The 20,978-nt window shown below is 41.1% G+C and overlaps 1 protein-coding gene across 27 annotated transcripts in view; it reads right to left on the bottom strand.

Moving 5' to 3' along the window:
• Positions 1–20,978, bottom strand: part of FOXP1 (forkhead box P1) — a 627,865-nt gene that overhangs the window by 164,058 nt on the left and 442,829 nt on the right. For 20 of the 27 annotated variants that reach the window (XM_061397383.1, XM_061397378.1, XM_061397377.1 and 17 more), the window contains one exon: positions 19,642–19,725. The exons of 4 other annotated variants lie outside the window; for them this stretch is intronic. In XM_061397383.1, coding sequence (XP_061253367.1) covers positions 19,642–19,725 — 84 coding nt within the window. Of the gene's footprint in view, positions 1–8,206; positions 8,405–19,641; positions 19,726–20,978 lie in introns of those variants that run through there. 3 more of the 27 variants (XM_061397388.1, XM_061397386.1, XM_061397387.1) reach the window with 3 other exon arrangements.

Below are 20,978 nucleotides of genomic sequence, written 5' to 3'. Positions count from 1 at the left end.
AGCAAGGGAAACATTTATAATTATCGATGTAAAATGGAAAAGCTAAGATGGTGAGGTTTGGTGACTTGCCCAAGGTCACAAGTCTAGTGAGTGGTTAGGAGAGAAATACAAAAACAAACAAACATTGTCTTCTGAGAACTTGATACTCACATTCTACCAAGGTCAATGATTAGACCAAATATGGCCAAGGGTAATCCTGGCATATGGACACATAGTCCTCTGGAGCCAAAAAGGCACAGATGAATGTGCACCCCACTGCCTCAGGGATGAAAGAAAAAGCCTTCCACAGTATCACACGTCCCAGCGTATTTGCCTCTTTTCCCCACACTGAAGACTTGCTTTCTTTTTTTCCCAACCAGATCTTCCTGTTCCCAGGACTCTTGGAGTCATAGTCATATCTGTAATTCTCTTGTGTTCTCTGCCTGCATTTACCTGGCATCCAAGTATCTTCTCCATTTAAACTTTACCCTTCCCAGGCAAATATTCCAAGATCTGATCTATAAATAGAATTATAAAGAGTTGAATTCAAAGCAGAGTAGGATGGTGGTTGCCAGGGGCTGGAAGGAGGGGAGACAGCAAGGTACTCGTCAAAGGCCAGGAAGGTTCAGAGATGAATAAGCTCTGCGAATGTAACCTACGGCACCATGACTATACTCAGTAATACTGTACTACATGCGTGGAGTTTTCTAAGAGGATACATCTTAAATCCTCTCACTATATACACAAAAGGGTAATTATATAGAGGTGATGGACAAGCTATTTAATTTCAGTGTGGTGATCTTTTCGCAATGTACAGCTATATGAGAACAAGCTGTATACCTTAATACACATACTATTTCTTTATGTCAAAGTTATCTCGATAAAATTGTTTGAAAAGTAAAATAAATCTTAAAAAAAAAAAAAAAACACATTCTACCTTTTCCTAAAATCTCATCCAGTTCCTTCAGGTAGTGGAATCCTTCCCTTGGGACCCCAGGGAGCAGCGGTGCCTCTGAGTGCCACCAGCATCCTGGGTCTCTACTGCTGGGAGGGCCATCCCCAAGCAGGCAGACAGGAAGATCTCCAAAAGCCCCTCACAATTACCGACCCAGGGTGAACCATCTGATGCTGATGCTGTCACCATCATCCTCTGACGTTGATCCTTTCTTCAAGCCCCAGTAGGGACATGTCCCCGTTCCATGGTTCAACTGAGCCAACCTCGGACTTTTGCAGAAAGAGTTGTTCGTACAGCAAACAAAGGGGACACTGAGCTGAGAGAGGATAGATTTCAGTTTGACTGAAGTCCAGCTGCAGTTTACGCAGTCCAACACCTGTGTCTCTGCTCCCCCTTTGTTTAAGTTCGACCCACCTTTCTCCACCTTCCAGGCGGGGCGATCCAATAGGATTTCTGGCCCTTGTGCTTACAATCCACTGTAGATTCTCACATTCTACTACAGCTCCCTGTTACTTGTCTAAGTGGTGGTGGGGGTGTTAAGTGATTGAGAACTTCTAGGATCTACTCTGCTACCCACTTCCAAATACACAATACAGTATTATTAACTTCAGTCACCATGCTGTATGTGACATCCTCAAAACTTATCTTTATAGCTTTTGACACACCACCCATTTCCCTAATCCTCAAACTCTGGCAATCACCCACCTGTCCTTTGTTTTTATGAGTTTGATCATGTTAAATTCCAAATACAAGTAAGATTATAACTATTTGTCTTTCTCTGACTTGTTTTACTTAGCAGGACGTTCTAAAGACCCACCCATGTTGCTAAAAATGACAGAATTTCCTTTTTATGGGTGAATATTATTCCCTGTGTGTGTGTATGTATGTATATCACATACATATATGTGTATATATGTGTGTACATACACACACACATATACATATGTGTATACATATATATACACATATATCATCCATCTATTGAAGGACATTTAGGTTTTGTTTTTCCATCTTAGCTACTGTACATAATGCTGCAATGAACGTGGGGCTGTAGATATTTTTTCCAGGTAATGATTTCATTTCCTTTGGGTACATACCCAGAAGTGGAATTGCTCAATTGTATGACAGCCCTATTTTTAATTTTTTGAGGAACTTCCACACTGTTTTCCATAGTGGTTGTACCATTTTACATTCCCCCTAGCAGTGCAGAAGAGTTTACCATTCTTCATATCCTCACAAACTCTTTGTTATTTATTGTCTTCTTGATAAGAGTCATTCTAATGGGTGTGAAGTGACATCTTACTGTGGCTTTGATCTGCATTTCCAATTAAATGTATCCTAAAAACTTGTGATTTCTGGCTGGTGGGGATAGGGAAGATACTAATGTAAGTTGCCATTTTGTGAGTATATATTGCCTGATAACTACTGAACAGTGCTGGTACACGATCTCATTTAATTTTCACAGTCCTTTAAAGCAGTATTATACCCAGTTAACATATACAGAAACATAGGAACAGAGAGGTTAAATTCTGCAGATTATGTGAGATAAACACAACCCTTAGCACAGCACCTATACATGACAATTACTTATTTAATGGAAACTAGTGCTACAGCCAGAGAAGGCAATGGTACCCGACTCCAGTACTCTTGCCTGGAAAATCCCATGGACAGAGGAGCCTCGTAGGATGCAGTTCATGGGGTCACTAAGAGTCGGATACCACTGAGTGACTTCACTTTCGCTTTTCACTTTTATGCACTGGAGAAGGAAATGGCAACCCACTCCAGTGTTCCTGCCTGGAGAATCCCAGGGACGGGGGAGTCTGGTGGGCTGCCGTCTGTGGGGCCGCACAGAGTCGGACGCGACTGAAGCGACTTAGCAGCAGCAGCAGCAGTGCTACAGTACGCAGCCCCATAAATGAGAAAAGATCTTTTGTGGGAAACAAAGATTCTTCTTCCCCAGTGATCTCAATCCACTCACTGGCTTAGCCCCTTTAGAGAGACACTGAGAAAATCAGAGTATTGTCTAATGAGCCCAGAGGAATCTCGGTATCCGGCTTGGCTATAAATTGTTTTATGTAGACAGAAAGCTTATCGAGTATGCCCAAGGTCACGCAGTCTAGCTTAGAATACCTTCCTTTATACTTCAAGAATGACATAACTCAAAAAGGCCCCTAATGTACACATCCATGGACTTGGAATTCCTGCATTCACATGGGAGCTGCATTCACATGCTAGACAGGACAGATCATTACAGAAAAATTTAGAAATATCTAGAAGAATACAGTGAGTTAATCTAAGCAACACTCAAAGGAACTTTCTAGTGACCTTTTGGAAGATCTGATAACTCTGGTCAAGAAATTAAGAAATATTTTCTTAAAAGGGAGGTTAAAAACAAAACTGTGTTCATCAGATGGACAATAGTATTCACAGACTTGTGCTCATAGGGTAACAGTGATCTTTCGAACTTCTGGTCACTGCAGCATAAGGTGGAACTTGAGTCTCCAGGCATGAGGAAATAGGGATTCCCTGGGAATTTGGGGGAATTACTGACCTTGGGAGAGGCATAGCACTTCCAAAGAAAGACAGGTTTACTTTATAAAACATTAATGTACTTCTAGAGAAGCAGCACATGGTCGTGAAGTGTCCATCAGTCATTCTGGCTGATTTGAATCCCAGCTCCACCACTTGCAACCTGTGTGACCCTAGACAAGTTACCTAATCTCTCTGTGCCTCAGTTTCTTCAACTGTTAAAATGAGAAGAAATAACAGTCCCTATATCATAATTAATATATACAACGTGCATAGCCTAGGATCTGATATCGAATAAGCACTTAAGTTTTTAAGTTGGAGAAAGATAAGTATCATATGACATCACCTATATGTGGAATTTTAAAAAGTGACACCCATGAATTTACTTATAAAATAGAAATAGACTCACAGACATAGAAAACAAACTTATGATTAGCAAAGTGAGAGGGATGGATAAATTAGGAGTTTGGGATTAACATATACACAGTTTTATATATACATAAGAAGACAAACAAGGATCTACCGTATAGCACAGGGAACTATATAAATATCTTGTCATAACCTATAGTAGAAAGGAACTGGAAAAAGGATGCACATGTGCAGGCATGCTAAGTGGCTTCAGTCATGTCCGACTCTTTGCGACCCCATGGACTGTAGCCTACCAGGCTGCTTTGTCCATGGGATTCTCCAGGCAAGAAGACTGGAGTAGATTGCCGTGCCCTCCTCCAAGGAATCTTTCTGACCCAGGGATCAAGCTCCCATCTCTTATGCCTCCTGCATTAGCAGGTTGGTTCTTTACCATTTGCACCACCTGGGAAGTCCAAAAAGCATGCACACATACATATATATGTGTGTGTAGAGAGGTTCTGTGCAGCCCTGAGTCACTGCCAGGCACACCTGAAACAAGCGCAACACTGAAACTCAGCTAGACTTCAAGTTTAGAAAAGCACTTAAAAACGATTACTCCTCTTAGAAGATACGAAAAATGCCTAAGTTAATTCAGAAAAGAAAAAGTCAACTGTAATAGCCTCATCTACACATGATACCCTGCCAACATTTGGGGGCATGCTTATGTAAATTACTTTTCTGAAGCAACACTGGAATCATCATTTACACACTTTTGAAAATCATTTTTTCAAATTAAAAACATTCTTTGAATGGAGATTTTTCAAACTTAATTTCTATGTTCAGCTTCCAACAAACAAACAGTTCTGGGAACCAAACAACCTAAATTCTACCCCCACCCTATTCTAGAAACCTTCCAGAAAAGGTCTGAACGTAGACTTAAAACTGCAGATGGCATGTGACTAATTTTTATTCTGTTAAGTAGTAACCATAGGAAGGAATCCAAGACACATGAGAATTCAAGAATCACACAGCAACACTGAGGGTTAACAGAACGTTTCAAATCTTTTGCCCCCAAGCCCACAACCACAGAGTAACTTCTCACTTTGCACAGCCAATGAGCAGTGTCTGTTTTTTTGCAAAGAACAACTAACTTGATTTTTGTGGAAGTTAAATTGCCAACATCACGTTGAGTTAAAGCGAAACAAAACAAAAATCAAATTTTTAGCCCTATCTGTATCCAAAAAAAAAAAAAAACCCAAAAACTCCTAACTTTGATGCTGAAGAGATTAAAAGTCAGCATGATTACTCTCCAGCAGTTCCTCCCTTCCATCTCCATCAACACCACGCACTAGATTTATTTTCCAGTCCAGTTTCTTCACAGCAAAATACTTTCTCATGAGACTGCCTGTGGTCAGGGCTGAGTATGTCACAGGAAAAATGTTCCTCATGGCATCTAGATCATACCCTTTTCAGGTCTTGCCTGACCATGAAATACAGACACACCCGGAAATTATAAACTATTTTAACAAGAGGACGTTTTCCCACCTCAAAAGAGGGATCATCTTCACAGCCTACCTATGTCCCAAGGGTGTTCCGAGTATTAATGAGTTAGCATTAGTCAGGCACTTTGATTTGTACAGACAAAAGGCTCTGTATAAGTACAAAGTATGATGATCCAACTCAAGTGCCTTTCGGAGAGTCACCCAAGGTGACGAAGACAGGCAGTGGAAAGGTTAGTGCTTCTATGGTTGTCCTCTCCAGCACGAAGCCACCTCCCAGGCACACGAAAGCAGGGCGATCCTGATGGAAGCTACACTGTGTTTGAGGGTTGACTGCATTGTTCCCTTATATAGTCAATGGAGAGGGAATCCCTCTGTGTTCATATTTCCAATTCACATTCCAAGACAGTATAGGCAACAAAACAGATTTTCAGCTGTGGTTTATAAGGGCTTGATATGACCGGGCCAGGCACTATGCTAGGATCGTTTGTTCAGGGTGTGGACACAGGGGGCAGCCCCTGCACAAAATCATGCTGCAGTTATTACAAAACGTGCCCGTCTGTGCATGTACATGTAGGTCAGTGCGTGCCTATGTATAAAGAATGTCGCCAGGCACTGATGCAAGCCCTGCCAGAAGATGAAAACAAAGAGAAAACATTTTTTTTTGGTTTGCTTGTTTAAAAAAATCTACATTTCATGTAGACTCGAGACCTTCCCAAGGTCTCTAGAGGACTTGATCTGAGACGGCCAACAGCCCTGCAGGTCATAACAGTAAAGATGGAAAGATGTTTTGAGGGTATCTTGGAAACCTACAAGTAGACTCTCTGAAGGATACCACCTGCCTGACACGTTTTAAGAGAGAAGCAAAAGTTGGCCGCTAATAAAATGTTGCTGCTCACTGATTACAGAAACTCTGGTATATTTTCCTTTAACTGAGCTGTTTATGTTTCAATGGAAAGTCATAATATAGCCTTCAACAAAACTGTAAGAACTGCTGATTTACCCAATGGCATCATTATTTAAAACACACACACACAAACACTCTCTCTCTCTCTCACACACATCATAAAAACAGAGCTACTGAGGCAGGCAGAACTAAGAAAAGCACCTAGAAAAGCCAAACTACAGAACAACTAATCCTGGGAAATCCTGTGCCATAAAATCATCCACCGCAATAGATTAATTCTCAGTAACAGCTGGGCAGACTCTCAGAAGGCATATAGGCTCCTGAGTCTTAAGGGTTAACTTGGTTGCCTTTAGAAAAAAGAAAATGACACATATAATTTCCTTTTATCATAAAACAATGCATTTATTCTTTTCTGTATGTCTGTTAAAGGGCATGGCTTTCTGAGTGGAAAACAAAACAGAACTTGGTCACATGTTTATTTGCTTCAGCTACTCCCTTCCCCTTCTGATAAATAATCAAACATGCCATCCAGAAAAAACAAAACCAGCGAGCTGGGAAATTTGATGGTCATCAAATAGACTGCGATACCAAGAAAAGCAGCCCACTGTTCCCACACTGGGTTTTCGGCCCCCACACCTACACTAACATCTGAGTAAATATCTCCAGTCACTCTTTCCATTTTCCCTGCAATTACTCCTACTGTTATACAAATTGTCCTTAAGGCAGTCTCAACATAATTTTTTTTTTCCTCACAAAGTAGAACAACTTCTGAACATGAAAAAGTCAGCCTAGCAAGAGCCATACACATATACACACACACACACTTACTTATTTTATATATAGAAATGTTTCTTCCTTGAGAGGTGGGGGGACAATGGCCGAGCCTACTTCTTTTTCTGTTCTAATAGATGGCTGATTTAGAGGTTAAAATTTAAGTATATTTAGTCTGGGGACTAACAAACAAGGTTTAGAGTAGTAACAATTCCCTTCAGATCAAAAGAGCTAATTTTCTACTTCCTGTCTATTCCCTGACCAGTACATAGAAAAAAAAAAAAAATTAGCACCTGGCTTACCAATTATACCAAAATTGGGGGTCAGGGTTGGGGGAGGGGTGTGGGGAGAGGGGAGGGGAGCCCGAGGGATGTCCACAGCAGACAGGAAAAGGTGGAACCTTATTTAAAAAACTGACAAGCCATGTGTTGAAAAAGTCATTTCAAGAGAAAGGACCCAGGAGCAACCACATGGCTCTTGGGCACAGAGAGAAGCAGCAGCCCTGGTCCAAGGGCTCTCCCTGCCATCCTAATTATCCACGATGAGCATTCTGAAAAGACCCTTCCCACATCAAAGTTAACAACCATCTCAGAAAGTGAGGCGGGCTTTCTCTTTCCTTTTCGCAGTTCACTCCGTTTAAACAATAGTAATATGAATGAGATAATGACCGTGCTTGTTTCAGCAGTCTGACTTTTATTGGCATGAAATTGGTACAAATATTATCAAGACCGATGCACAAACGACGACGGGGTCACAACGCATGCATCGAGGACAAGCCGGCAGACGCAGAATTACCAAGGCACCGTCCCCACACCCCCCGACTCCTGGTGATAACAGGAAGGAAAAGAAGGCGACACAAAACACCATCACAAATAAGCAGAGAAAGGTTCTCATCTCCGTTCAAGCCCCTAAACCGGTCCTGACAACCCGCGGCTGCTGACTTAGCTGAGACTACCCGAAGACACATTTGAAAGCAAGACTGAATCACTAAGGAGTTAGAAAGAAGCGGTCCTCTCAAGGCTCTAAAAAGAAAAACGGCTTTGATGGGGGTGGGAGGGTGGTGGGGGGGAAGAACAGTAAACAAGTTGGATCATCTAATTTTGCCCTTCAGAGAATGTCCGTGCAGGAGTGGATCCCTACTTTTAAAAGTTTCACCCAGCAAAATGTTCCTTTTTTTTTCTTTTTTTCCTTTCCTTTCCTTTTCCTCTGGACACTTACAGAGAAAATGAAGACTTTGACCGAGAGAGCTCGCACTGTCTGCCTCTGGATTTCCGTCTTCTTGCTGTCGATGGTTCTGGCTGTTTCTGTGAAGCGGGGGTTGCCGAGTGGTAAAAAAGATGTTTGAATAAACAGGAAGTCCTGTGCGGCTGAAGTACACTCGAGGAGAAAACACACTGGAACATTGCCCTTTGTAGGCAACCTCAGGGACGCTTGCCTCCACAGTAGCTGCCCGGGCTCTCACTAAATGACAAAGAAACCGCAAGAATTCCTCAAGTAATTCTTCACTTTCAAAGTTGAAAGATCAGTTGGAGCTTGCAGGTAATTTTCAAAGTTGCATTTAGCACTTAAAGAAATCTATTCAGGCTACACTGTATCTAAATCACTCCAGGTCTGCAAGCATGGACAGAGCATCAGAATTGCGCCCTGGCTAGTCCAAGCCCTAGCCAAACACAGCTCATTCACCCAGACGAACACACAGCGGCACGGGTTCTGGAAAACCTGCTCATGAGATATTTTTGTGATGACATTAACATAGGCAGGATGCTTCAAAGGGGGGAAAGAAAAAAGGAAGAAAGAAAATTCAGATTCTGCAGACTTTAGAGGATTTTGTCACATGTATTTTTAAAGAACACATCGCCTGCATTCCAGGGACATGCCCTTGAGCTTGCTTTTGCTGCTTTTCCTTTTCTCTGCAATCAACCCAACTACCTGTTTATCTCCAGATGCCTGGTTTGTCTACATGAACACTCTGGAACCCTCCCCAAACTAATTATCAAAGTCCTGTCTTCCGTCACCCGAGTAACTTGACAGATATTGTGAAGAAAAGTAAACCGCTGAAGGCAGAGAAGTCAGCTTGAAAAATAGGATGAAGAGTTGAACAGCCATATTCAAAGAAAGAAAAAAAAAAAAGAAGGGAAAGACAAGGGGGAGGGGGAAGAGGAAGAAAAAGGATCCCTTCTAAAAATGCACTGCTGGTGTGGCAATGTTCCTCTGCCATGGAAGCAACTGATTCGTTACTGAGCGTGGAATGCTGGACTGTCTGTCATCCAGGTGCTAATACTCGGCGAAAATAACTCACTGGGAACTGTCAGTGGGATGTTTACATAGGCCCCAATCTTTTCTTCATAGAAGGAAATTTTTTACTGGAATTCATCTTCTTTTGATCTCACATTCAAAGCAACGGCAGCTTGATAGACATTCAAGTCTGAAAGCAAATCCAGACGCTGAAGATAAACCGCCAGAATATGACAGGCAGAAGCATCTAAAGCTTATAAAAACCAAGAGAACAGCATGTCGCCTGAGTATTACAATAGCAGAAATCAAGAGGCATATTAGGTGGAACTGATCAGCCACAAAAACAGTTCAAAAGGCAGATCAGAGAAACAGAGGATAAGGCTAGGAGGAAAAAAAAGATGGGGGGGGGGGATCTGGTTTACTGCCTTACCTCCCTTCTGAGCCCTGCAGCTCTTAGATGCCTGCCTCTCCACTTTTAGAAGGGGTGGAGTGTCCAATTCAAATGTTCCTGTTTAACTCAGCCAGTCTAGTTACAAACGCTGCAAATGACTTCCTAGCAATCCATTTCCAAGGGGCAAGGGAAACAGACCTTCACCGTGCTCAGTGTCCAGCATGCTGCATGGTATTAGCATCATCTGCATCTGATCTGTAATGCAGTTTCAAAAGGCACATAGCCTGGGCGCCAGGAAAGCCAGCCCTCAACAGAAGAGCTCTAGTGCTTTGAGCCCTGTGAGAGACCTCTAAGCAGTCCGATTACCTAAAAATGGCTCATTACCGAATGAATAGGAATGCTCCAGACTCCGTCACACAGATAGATGTGTTCAGGGTGATGGATAGAGAACTGTTCAACACCTACTCGCTTTGAAGTCAACTAAGGCAATTTCATAAAGGAATTATGGCAAGAACTTTCTTAGAGGCACACAATTATTTCTTTTAAAAATAAGCCGCTTATTCTAATTAAAGTCAGTGTGTATAATGAAAAAGTAATTCTCCCAACAATTTTGTGCTTAGAGCTGTTTGTTAACAAACACTGAATGTGAACAGGCAGCATCAGGTTAAAGGGCAACAGAATTCCAAATTATAATTTAGCCTGCGCTTACTCCTGATTGCAAACACCTCCAGGGAGTACAGAGCCAGATCTTTTCTGCAGCACCCATGGATTTTGAAAATTAGCCCCTCCTCTCATCTCTGCATAATAACCCAACAGTGCAATGTGGATTTAAAAATCTACTAACCAATTTAAAAAGCTGTAATCAGTTTAGGGTTTGCCTCATGCAAACAAGATTCCTGGGTAACTAAGCTACACATTCGAAAAACAAACAAAACAAACAAACACAACAAAAACCCTCCCAGATTCTGAGCTGATTTTGTTAAAAGGCACCTTCGGTCACGCTTACACAGCTGTCTGATGTGCTCAGTTGGTCATTTGTCTTTAAACTGTACAAGTTCCATATATGAAAGTTGCCACTATTCTTCTCCAAGTGTGTAAAAAAAAAAATAAAATTGCTTTTAATACTTACTCACCAAAAGTCTGCCAACTAAATATTTGACGTAGCTATAATGGTTCCCTTTACCCCAAACTGTGAGGTTTACCATGTAAAGTGCAATGCAAATTCCTTTATATATTATAAAATGCATCTTTGCTCTGCAAAGAATGCTGTCACCCCCATGGTGATGCAAGGAACAGGAACACTTCATTTCTCACGACCATTAAAAGTCTTTTTAAAAAATCTGCCATGTATAAAGACCTTCATTAGTATAATTAAATGACTGTTGGGGTTTTTTGATATAAACAACTTTTGATCTGTCCTTTAAAAACCTCCTAACAATATCATTAAAGAGTTACCATTTTTAAAAGAGAAATTGTCTGCTTAGGGCCATGGAAGAGTAGCCATGCTCTGGGCCGCTTCCTCTCTCTCCCTTTCAGACTTCTCCTGGACTTGAATGTCACCATAGACCTTGAATCCTTGAATGTGAAATGGCTTCACGCTAATTGCTCTAATTGCTTGAAGATGTGCAGGCAGGTGAAACCTGATCCCCGTGGCCATTGTAGAGACCAAGAACAACACTGGAATGTTTACACAGTGGTTTGATTTTAATAGACAGAAGGGCTGAGTTTAAGACAGCAAAAACACAGCTAATAGGTGACCCCTTAATGTAGTCCTCCTTTGAAAAAAAAGAAAAGAACACACAACAAAAAACAATTTCATGTTCTAAAAGGCAGTGTCCTAAATGCCAAGGTTATTTGCTTGACTCTTGAACACACGTTACGTTGCACCTGACATTTACACCCGAAACTCTACCCCGAATACATTTTTTTTTTTTTACCTTAAAACAAAAAAGCACTTTATATGTCAGTCACCTTACAAACAGATTATGACTGTATGGTATTTCCAAGTAAGTGCATTCATTTAAATTTTAAATTGAATATTTTTCGCTCTTGCAAAACTCTTGGTCCCTTAAAGGAGAAGCCTTGTATCTCCTATTTTATCCCTTTGGTTCTTCGGCTGTCCCTCTGCCCCCCACCGCCATTTATGGTATCCCTGACCCATGTACATTCCTGGACCGCAGTTAAAGTTGACTCCAAACCCCCTCCTGTTGGTCCTTTAGACAAATGTGCATCCTTTCGGTACCTTTTTTCTTTGTAACTACTATGTGGGGCTGTGGTCTGCTTCTCATCCGGAGGGCTAAGGCAGCCAGGGGAGTGGCTGACACAGTTATTCAGTGACAGTGGCCATTCTCCCTGGATATTTTAATCATCTGAGATGGATACAGAGGTTTGACAATGGCTCCCCAGAGCCCTCTCTTAACAGAGCACAAATGTAACCAATGCTGGACAGGAAATACACTGCAGCAAGACCAAGATAAAAATACAACAGCACCTATGAGGTGTCATTAACAAAAGGAAACCCACAGAAGTTCGGGGTAGGTTTAGACAGGTGTTGAGACAGACATATATGTACATCAAGGATCTGAATGTGCAGGAATGTTTCATATAGAGCCAAGCAAACTGTGAAACAGGAAGTAAGAATTAAACGTGTTACAGAATAACACAAAACAGTGGTACGATTCTAAGGCTAAGCTGGGCAATTAAAAGCCATACATACATAATATACCTTGTAAATAAGAACCGAGGATAGGGAACATCCCACAGAGCTAGGAGCACATTCAAATGGCTATTCTCTAAGTTATGCTGTGTACTAAACTTCTAATAATAAATATAAAATGCGCAAGAAAGGGGAGGGTGGGAGTCCTTTTAAAGTTATGAAACACTTTTAGTTATATAAGCTAAGTAATAAATATAGGAGCTTGTATCACCTGGACTATTTGTCCCCAAATCCTGCAAGACAAAATGGTGAAACAGAACTACTGGGTAGAACACTTTTAAATTGCTGGTGCCTGACGCACACACTGTAGACACTCACACCTTGTTCTAAAAGGTACACTCTCCTATTAAGACCAAATTCTTCCTTCTCCAAAAAAGGAGGGGGCACAAGGAACCATTTATCCATTTAAAGATTAAGTATAAACTAGTCCAAGCCAGTGAGAGGAACATGGAGGGAAAAAGTAAACAGGCCCTCACCCCCCACCCCGAAAATAGTTCCCTTTTGAAAGCTCCATGCAGTGAGTGCCTGGTACCAAGGGCTGCCCCGTTCGCTGGAGGGGTCAGGAAAGCTATGCTAAACCGACAGGTTCCGTTTACAGCAGGCCAGAACTTTGTTTGGATATACTGGCCTTGCTCTCCGCCAGCTTAACAACAGATGGCTAGAAAACTTTCATTATGCTGCACAGGACTGAACTGCAAACAATCCAGAAAACTGTGAAAAGTTTAACTCCCTCGAAACCGATGTGCCAAACCAGGGCCTACCCAAAGCCAGCGAGCCAGTGGAGGGCCCAGGGAACATTGGAAATGATGGTCAAAAACAAGAGCACTTGCTCACTGCCCCCATCAACTCAAGGCACCATTCCAGACCCAGAACAGCAGCAATTCACCCAGGTCTTGAGTTTAACCATTCAAAGCCCAGACCTTATAAGGAGTTGTACTGATGGGCCCCCTTTTCTTTCCCCTAAAATGTAATGTCAGACTTCCCTTCGCTTTAGGCGAAAGAAAATCTTCCTCCAGACAGTTCCCCAGCTCCCTTCCCACTTTACTTCCCTCTAGAAATTGGGAGGATGATGTCAAATAGTCTTCCTCTAACACCCAGATTTAAATATGATTTATCCATATCTGTCTATAATTTAAATATTCATTAAATCAATTCAATCACATGAACCCTAATATCTCCTAATGCTCTGAGACAGGTTATAAATGCACCTTCAAAGGTTTAATTCAATTGGCAATCTGAGAGGTCTTATCACTGGAAATGTGTTATTTCCATATTATTCAAGAAATGAACAAATGTATTTTTCCACAAATGTATTTGAGAAGCTACCCTTTCCTGTTATTGAAAGAAAATTGTGTTTATTACTCCTTTAGCATAGTGTAAACTCATAAACGTCAACAGAGAGTACAAGGAAAACTGTCAACTAAATATTGTTTCCTTCATGAGCTGTTCTTCCAAGTCAATTACGCCTTTCAACTTCTGGGGCATTGTATGATAAACTGGCAGTAAAAATCATTCACATTAATATACCATGGTGCCTTGCCTGCAAAAGGTAATTAAAGAAGTAAATGACTCATAAGAATAGACATATTAGCTGCAAAATGAAAGGCAACTGAGCTGCCACATAAAAATATGTACCATTAAGATACTGCATTTTCATATTCCTGTAATCAGCTTCAGTAGACTAATGCTTATTTAATCCAGTTCTGTGCTAAGTCCATCAACAACTGTTTTTTGCTGTTTTCTCCTTGACTGAACATTATGAGAGCAGGTTTGGAATAAATACTGCAATGAGATTTTTGCATCGTCAATTGAAGAACAGGTTTTTACATTTTAAAATCGATTTTTCTTTCTCTGAGAAATACAAAGTAAAAAAGATTACTGATGGAGAAATATACATATATAAATTATATTATATAAAATATGTATTATATTATGTAAAAATATAGAGAGACATGTCTGCTAGCTGGACATGTCTCTTTAAATGGTAGAACATTTCAGGGAAATATCTGTTTCCACATTCACTGTTTCTGATCCACACCATTATCAGCACAGGGGAAATGGTATCACGCCTTTACTTGCCAGATCTCTGCCACCTTTATGAAGTGTTCCCTTTTGCTAATAATGTCTCCATCAACATGAAAGGGTAAAGGCAGTTTATCCTCTGGCAGGGATGGTAGCCATCTGATTGGACAGAATCTTCTGGAAGAGAAGCAACTGTCCCTCAAATTAGGTGCATATTTCCACTGTATGGTTTCCAAACTGACATTTGGCTTTCTTCTTCTCATCCTTCATTTCAGCCTTCCCTCGCCAGGCCAGCCAACCCACAGGACAACATCATCTACGTGGTCAGAGAGTTTCCACTCAAGTTGCTCACCTCCCTGTTTCTGGAACCCAGATCTTGACGAGTGAGAAGCATCTACCGTTTGTACTACTCATATTTCTGGGAACATGTAGATGCATTAGCTGTTTTGGAGGCTGGGGAAGTGTCTGTTCTTGTCGTGGAAATTAGGGCTCTCTTTTGATGACAAAGATGCGGGCCTAAGGATTTGCCAATTCAGTTTGGGAGTTTTAGCTTTCAAAACTCTTGCAATGCCTCCTGTGCTCATGCCAGCAATGAAAATCAGCCTGGAAAACATTAGGATATCTGTCTTCTATCATGTTTGCCAGCAATTCATTCACTTTCAATAACATCTACAGGCATCTAGAGGAGGTCCTCTAAGTATCAAAAAATCGGAAAGAGATTCTTGACTTCTTTTTTCCTTTTTTTTTTTTTTTAAAGATCATAGGTTTTAAACGGAGGCAAAGTTCTATATTTCTACCTAAGTTGCACCTTCTCCCTTTCCCCCCTTCTGTGAGTACATACATTTCTGTGGCTTTAAAACTGATGAGCAGCTAGCCAGGCCCTCAAGGACAGGCCAGGATGTGAGGTCGACCATACAAGGACCCTCTGCTGCCCATTTATCTTTTACTGGTTCTAAGAAATGCTGGTACCCTCTCAGATCTAGACTAGATCTTTCTTTGTAGTGTATCAGTGCCCCAACAATCGAGCAGACATCACTTGGAACCACAATTAATGAGCTCTAGTTCTTTTCCTAATTAAGGAACAAAGGTTCCTGAGTACATACACACGTGGAAAGAGAAGAACAGACTTCTAATTGCTTCAAAATGGGATTTTTTCAAATTTAGGAAACATAATGGAATTGGGAAAGAAGAGCATTTCTACCATGCTTTACAAATAAGGCTTTACAAAATATTGTTAGCTGTTCTTAGTACCTCATTATCAAAAATGGAAAGTTATGAATACCATGCATGGTAACCTTTGTCTTCACATGAATTAACCTATAGGTACAAATACAATGATACAGGAATTAGCTTTTAAGAATACACTGAAAAACACAAAACAAAATACAAGGCCTTTCTCTGAAAAAAAGAGGCGAGAAGGCAGCTCCTCTGAGTCTGATATTCTTCAGACCTTAGCAGATTAGGATTCAAACGTGTAATTAAGAAAGATAACCCCAGTTTTTATAGTAATTAGGGACTGAGAGGAATAGGATACTATCTCTCACAAGTGTTACAAATGCACCACACTTCTAAATAACCTGCAATGCTGGAGAGTAGACTCACCACCAAGGACATAGCTGCTCTTGGGGAGGGAACAGTAAATGACAGACTGGCGTTCAAGTCCATTAGCTGCTATGTGAGAGCAGCACATTCACTAGCACGCGACCTGTGAAAAATCTTAGATCTCTTTAAATCTTTGAATTGGATTACTGCATTAATTCTTAAGAACTGCAATCCTTCAACCAAGTCAAATTACCCTCATTAACAGTGGAAAAACTGCCTCTGCAATAAGTTTTTTAAAAAAAGATATTTATTACCTATAATCACTTTCAGATACTTCACCTAGAAATATGATGAATGCAGGCTAACAACTTTGAAAATGGCAGCATCCTGATTTTGCATGTTAATTTCAGATTAAAAATAAAAATGAAAGGTACATGGTGTTTAAATTTTTTTTTCACATCTGCAGGGCATTTCCTTTTAGTATATTATACCCCCTGATAAGAAGTGAACAGTCCCATTTTACAGGAGAGGAAATTGGGGCCTACATAGAGATGTTGAGCTGATTGTCCAAGTTCTCCCAGCTAATTTGGAGCACAGGAGTCTCCCGGCCCTCTGTTCTGAGTTCACACTGCAGGAATTAAATCAGAAATACACACTTCCAACGCCACTGCGACAACACGACGCATGGACTCCTCTAAATCACACTCAGGGAATTAAAAGGCAGGCAAAATAAATGAAAAGATAGGAATGCAGCTTTGAGTGTAGAAACGATCCCCATAATAAACAAAACAGACGCTGGCTCTATGCTCCCATCACTGTATTTGCTGAGACTGTCTAACCGGCCCTGAGAATTCATCAAATAAGTGCTTTTACAGTGGTAGAAGAAGCAGAAATGTAAATTGATCTATTCTGCTCTTGTTGCTCCCTAAAATAGTCTCCTCGGAAATGTGAGAAGAGCTTGACTGATTCTGGTACTTTATGGCAAATGAGTTCTTTGAAGGCCCACTAACCGCACTTCCTAGGCTCCAAGGATACTACTGCTCTAGCTCTATCACTGCCCAGTAATAAGCTGGAGTGGGAGAGTCCTCTCCACCAAAAAGAGGAGCAACTGGGAAGGCCTTGGGCAGAGGAAGCCAGTCTGTGTTTAGCGCAACACATGATATTTTTTTTAATCATATATTAAGGAATGACAAGAGGTGAACATACAGACACAAGTTGATTTTCAGAACTTGCTAGTGACTAGTACTTCTAAAGGGCTATAATAAAATGCTAACTGGAGTTCATAATAAAAACCCACAGGACTACAAAGGCTCTGGAGTGACTTCTGAATCATCAAGAGGGGGGAAAAAAAGTATATAAATTGTGCTTAGGATAGTTGTACATAAAATTTTTTTCTCAGCCTCTGTGGTCCACCTCCTTGACCTTTCTCCCTCCGCTCTTTGGCTGTCTTGTCTACTTGTCTACTTGCAGGTCTCACCTTAAATATCACCTCCTCATGGACAAATTTCTTGATGGCCTTACCTAGTAGGTTAAGAATGACAAGTATGTGAAATTGTTTTATTCAGGCTTCCTTTGTTGTACAAAAACATTGATTTCAATCTAGGTAGTCTTTAGTTAGTAAATGATGATAAAAATCAAATAAGAAGACTATTTCTCTAATGACCCTACAATCTACTATAACCCTTTCTTTTATAACAACTTCCAAAAAATCAGTTGTTAAGATGAGCACTTCAATTCCATGTCAGATATGCAGAGTCTAATAATGGAAATAACATTTATTAATCTCAATGTGAGTCAAGAGTTTGCATTTACTGCCCTTCTGTCCTTCCAATGACCTTTCAAGGTGCGAATTATTGTACTCATTTTCCAGAGAAGGAAAAATAGGGCTCAAGGAGGCTAACTTGCCCAAGGTCAAGTGGGTAGAGGACTGCTTGGAGGTGAAGGTGAAGCTTAGGAGACAATCAGAGAAGGGAGCTGTTCAAAGGTAAGCCGGGAGGAAAGAGGCCTCTGGCTTCAGGCATTAAAACTTAGCAGGAACTGGTGCTCCAAACATCAGGTGGTTTGTGATCTGCAGACACCTCACTCACCTCCTGTCCAGTGGAGCTGCCTATTTCAAAGGACAATACGGAAACTGTTCCTCTTTGGCACCACCATTCTTCAGAATCTCCCCTCTTGCAAGATCTTTATGACAGTCATTTGGGTGCTTTTCAAACAACAAATGCTTTAGCAGTGAGCTCATGATTAACTTGGTTCACTACTCTAGCAACTTTTCTAAACCAATGTTACAGTTACCTTTTCTATAAAACCTTTCATTTACACATCATTTTTGATGCTTCCTCTGAACTAGCACAGTCTGGGCACGAGGCCTATGAAGGTTCCCCTTGCAAGGTTTACAGTCTATGAGAAACAGATAAGATATTGGCAATCCACAAACCCGGAAGTAATTAGAGAGTCATTACAAAGGAAGCCTGAATAAAACAATTTCACATACTTGTCATTCTTAACCTACTAGGTAAGGCCATCAAGAAATTTGTCCATGAGGAGGTGATATTTAAGGTGAGACCTGCAAGTAGACAAGTAGACAAGACAGCCAAAGAGCGGAGGGAGAAAGGTCAAGGAGGTGGACCACAGAGGCTGAGAAAAAAAGAACAGGTTGAAACAATGCTAAAAAATGCTAAAACAATGCTAAAAACTTGTCAAATAGTAACAGTTCATTGCGTTGTTCAAAAATATTATGCCTACCTCATCTATTTTTCAATTCTTTTAACACAAAAAGCTTGCACAGATTATGAACATGCTTTTAATCAAATGGCCTAATAAATACAAAATGCATCAGATTGGCAAAAGGCAAAAAGGAATTTATGTAATTACTACTGAAAAATAGAGATTAGAGTTAGCCCTTCTTCCTGTCTTTACCTCTTTTTAACGCTGTAATGTGTTGGTGATAGGCAGAATTCTAAGATGAACTTCCACATCCCTACCCTTTGTTTCAGATATTCAAGCAAACACTATCAAGGTATTAATCTGAAGGGTTTTGCAGCTGTAATTACAGCCCAAAATCAGCTGACCTTAGGAGAGGGAGATAATTTGAGCAGACCTGAAAGAATCATATGGACTTCATATTTTGCAGTTTATATTAGGGTTTAGGGATCAGAAACAGAGAAAGTTCAACATTTAAGAGTCAAGAAAGATGTGATGTACCAATGCTGTCAGAGGCGATCACATGGAACTGTGGGTAGCCTTTAGAAGTCAAGAGTGGCCCCTGGCTGACTGATAGCAAGGAAATGAGGATCTCAGTCCTACAACCCCAATGAACTGAATTTTACCAAAAACCTGACAGAGCTAAGAAGTAGATTATTCTCCAGAGCCTCCAGACAAGAACTCAGTCTGGGTAACCCCTCTGACACACTGAACCTCCTAATGCTCTGAGCACAGAAGCCAGCAGCTCTATGTCTGGACCTGTGGTCTACAAAACTGAGAGCAACAGATGGATGTTTTAAGCTGCTACGTTCATGGTAATGACTTTATACAGCAAAAGAAAATCATTATATGTAGAAAAAAAGATGAAACTACATTGCCTGTATCTTAAGTAAATGGAACCGTTTCTCTTATTCAAAGAATAAGAACTTAAATGGAAGAGAGGATGGGAGAAGGGGAAAAGAAAGGAAAAACTGAGCTTGCTTTCCAGTCCTAGAAGGACCAATGTGGTGAACTAGGACAAGCCACTCACTTCTCTGTGGGCCTCACCTTTTGCTCCTGTAAAAACAGATGATGAGAATGGGCAATGATGACGGGCGTCTTTGAAGAACACAGAGCTGAGGACTTTGAAAGCTGTAAAAGCACAATTCAAGATATGATGTGAGTTTGGTACTGCTTTCATGAGTCTTTTTGATTTTTAGCTCACTTTTCCAATTATTCCAATGACCTGTGTTAATACTGATCAAGAGACAAATATGGAATCATCTTTGGATGAAAAGGAGCATCCCAAACCATTCTGGAGCATCTTTCAGACCATGCAAAGGGGTGGAGATACCTTCCAGGAGAGAAGGAAAGAGAGGTCAGCCTGGGGTTCTGGGGAGGAAGACCAGGTCTCCCATCTTCCTTCTTCCATCTGTTCCACAGTCATCTGGAAGGTGGAGGCTGGGTTCAAATCCCAGCTTCCCCCCAACCTGATGTAACCGCCTGGGCTGTGCTGTGGTTTTCACGCATATGAAAGGGAAGTTATGACACTACTACCTTCTGGGGCTGCCATGAGGAGTAAGTGAAATAATATATAAACTGCTTCTTAGGACGTGTCTGGCACCTACAGTAAGCACCATAGAAATACTGTTGTGTTATTATTATCACTATTGCTATGGATTCCAGAATAGAAGCTACTTTTCTTCCCCCCCAAAAGTCTGTTCTTTCCCCAAGGGAATTTGGAAAAATTTGGAAGATGGGGCTCAGGAAATACTGGGTTGGCTAAAAAGTTTACTCTGGGTTTTCTGTAAGATGTTATCGAAAACCCTGAATGAACTTTTTGGCCAACCTAATATGCAACAATATATCCATAATAAGGATTTTACCACTAACGCCTTTTCGTGGTACACTATAAAACCCATCTAATCGCTGAGGAAAAAAGTGAGAAAACCCCTCTGCAATCATGATTTTGCCACATAATTTCACTCAAAGGGAAAAAAAAGAGACTATCAAGGTCTTTAAAACCATGATTTATTGCTTTTCAACAAGTAGTTTGGGCAAAGCCAGAAAAGAGGATTCCCCTGCTGAAAGAGCAAAAGGAGGTAAGGAATTTCAGCCAGGGGGTCAGAGGCCAGTGCAGCCAGGAAAAAATACACAAGTAAAACAAAAATAAAGGCTGATCTTCGCCGGTGAGTGCAGGGCACTGACTTCCCTCTCATCCTCACTGCCTTACTTGTCACCTTCCTACGAGGGCTGGGGAGTAAACAATAAAATCACTCTCCTGAAGTCACCCTGAGGGGGTAGGGCAGCCCCTACAAAGAGCCAGGGGCAGGTGTGCAGACGAGACTCATCCAGAGCAAGTGCTGGGTCCCCACACCGCAGCAGCAGAGGATGCCCAGCACCCA

Source organism: Bos javanicus, chromosome 22 (assembly GCF_032452875.1).
Source record: "Bos javanicus breed banteng chromosome 22, ARS-OSU_banteng_1.0, whole genome shotgun sequence".
Lineage (NCBI taxonomy): Eukaryota > Metazoa > Chordata > Mammalia > Artiodactyla > Bovidae > Bos > Bos javanicus.
Note: the sequence above shows the minus strand (reverse complement) of the source record. Positions and strands in the feature narration are given on the sequence as shown.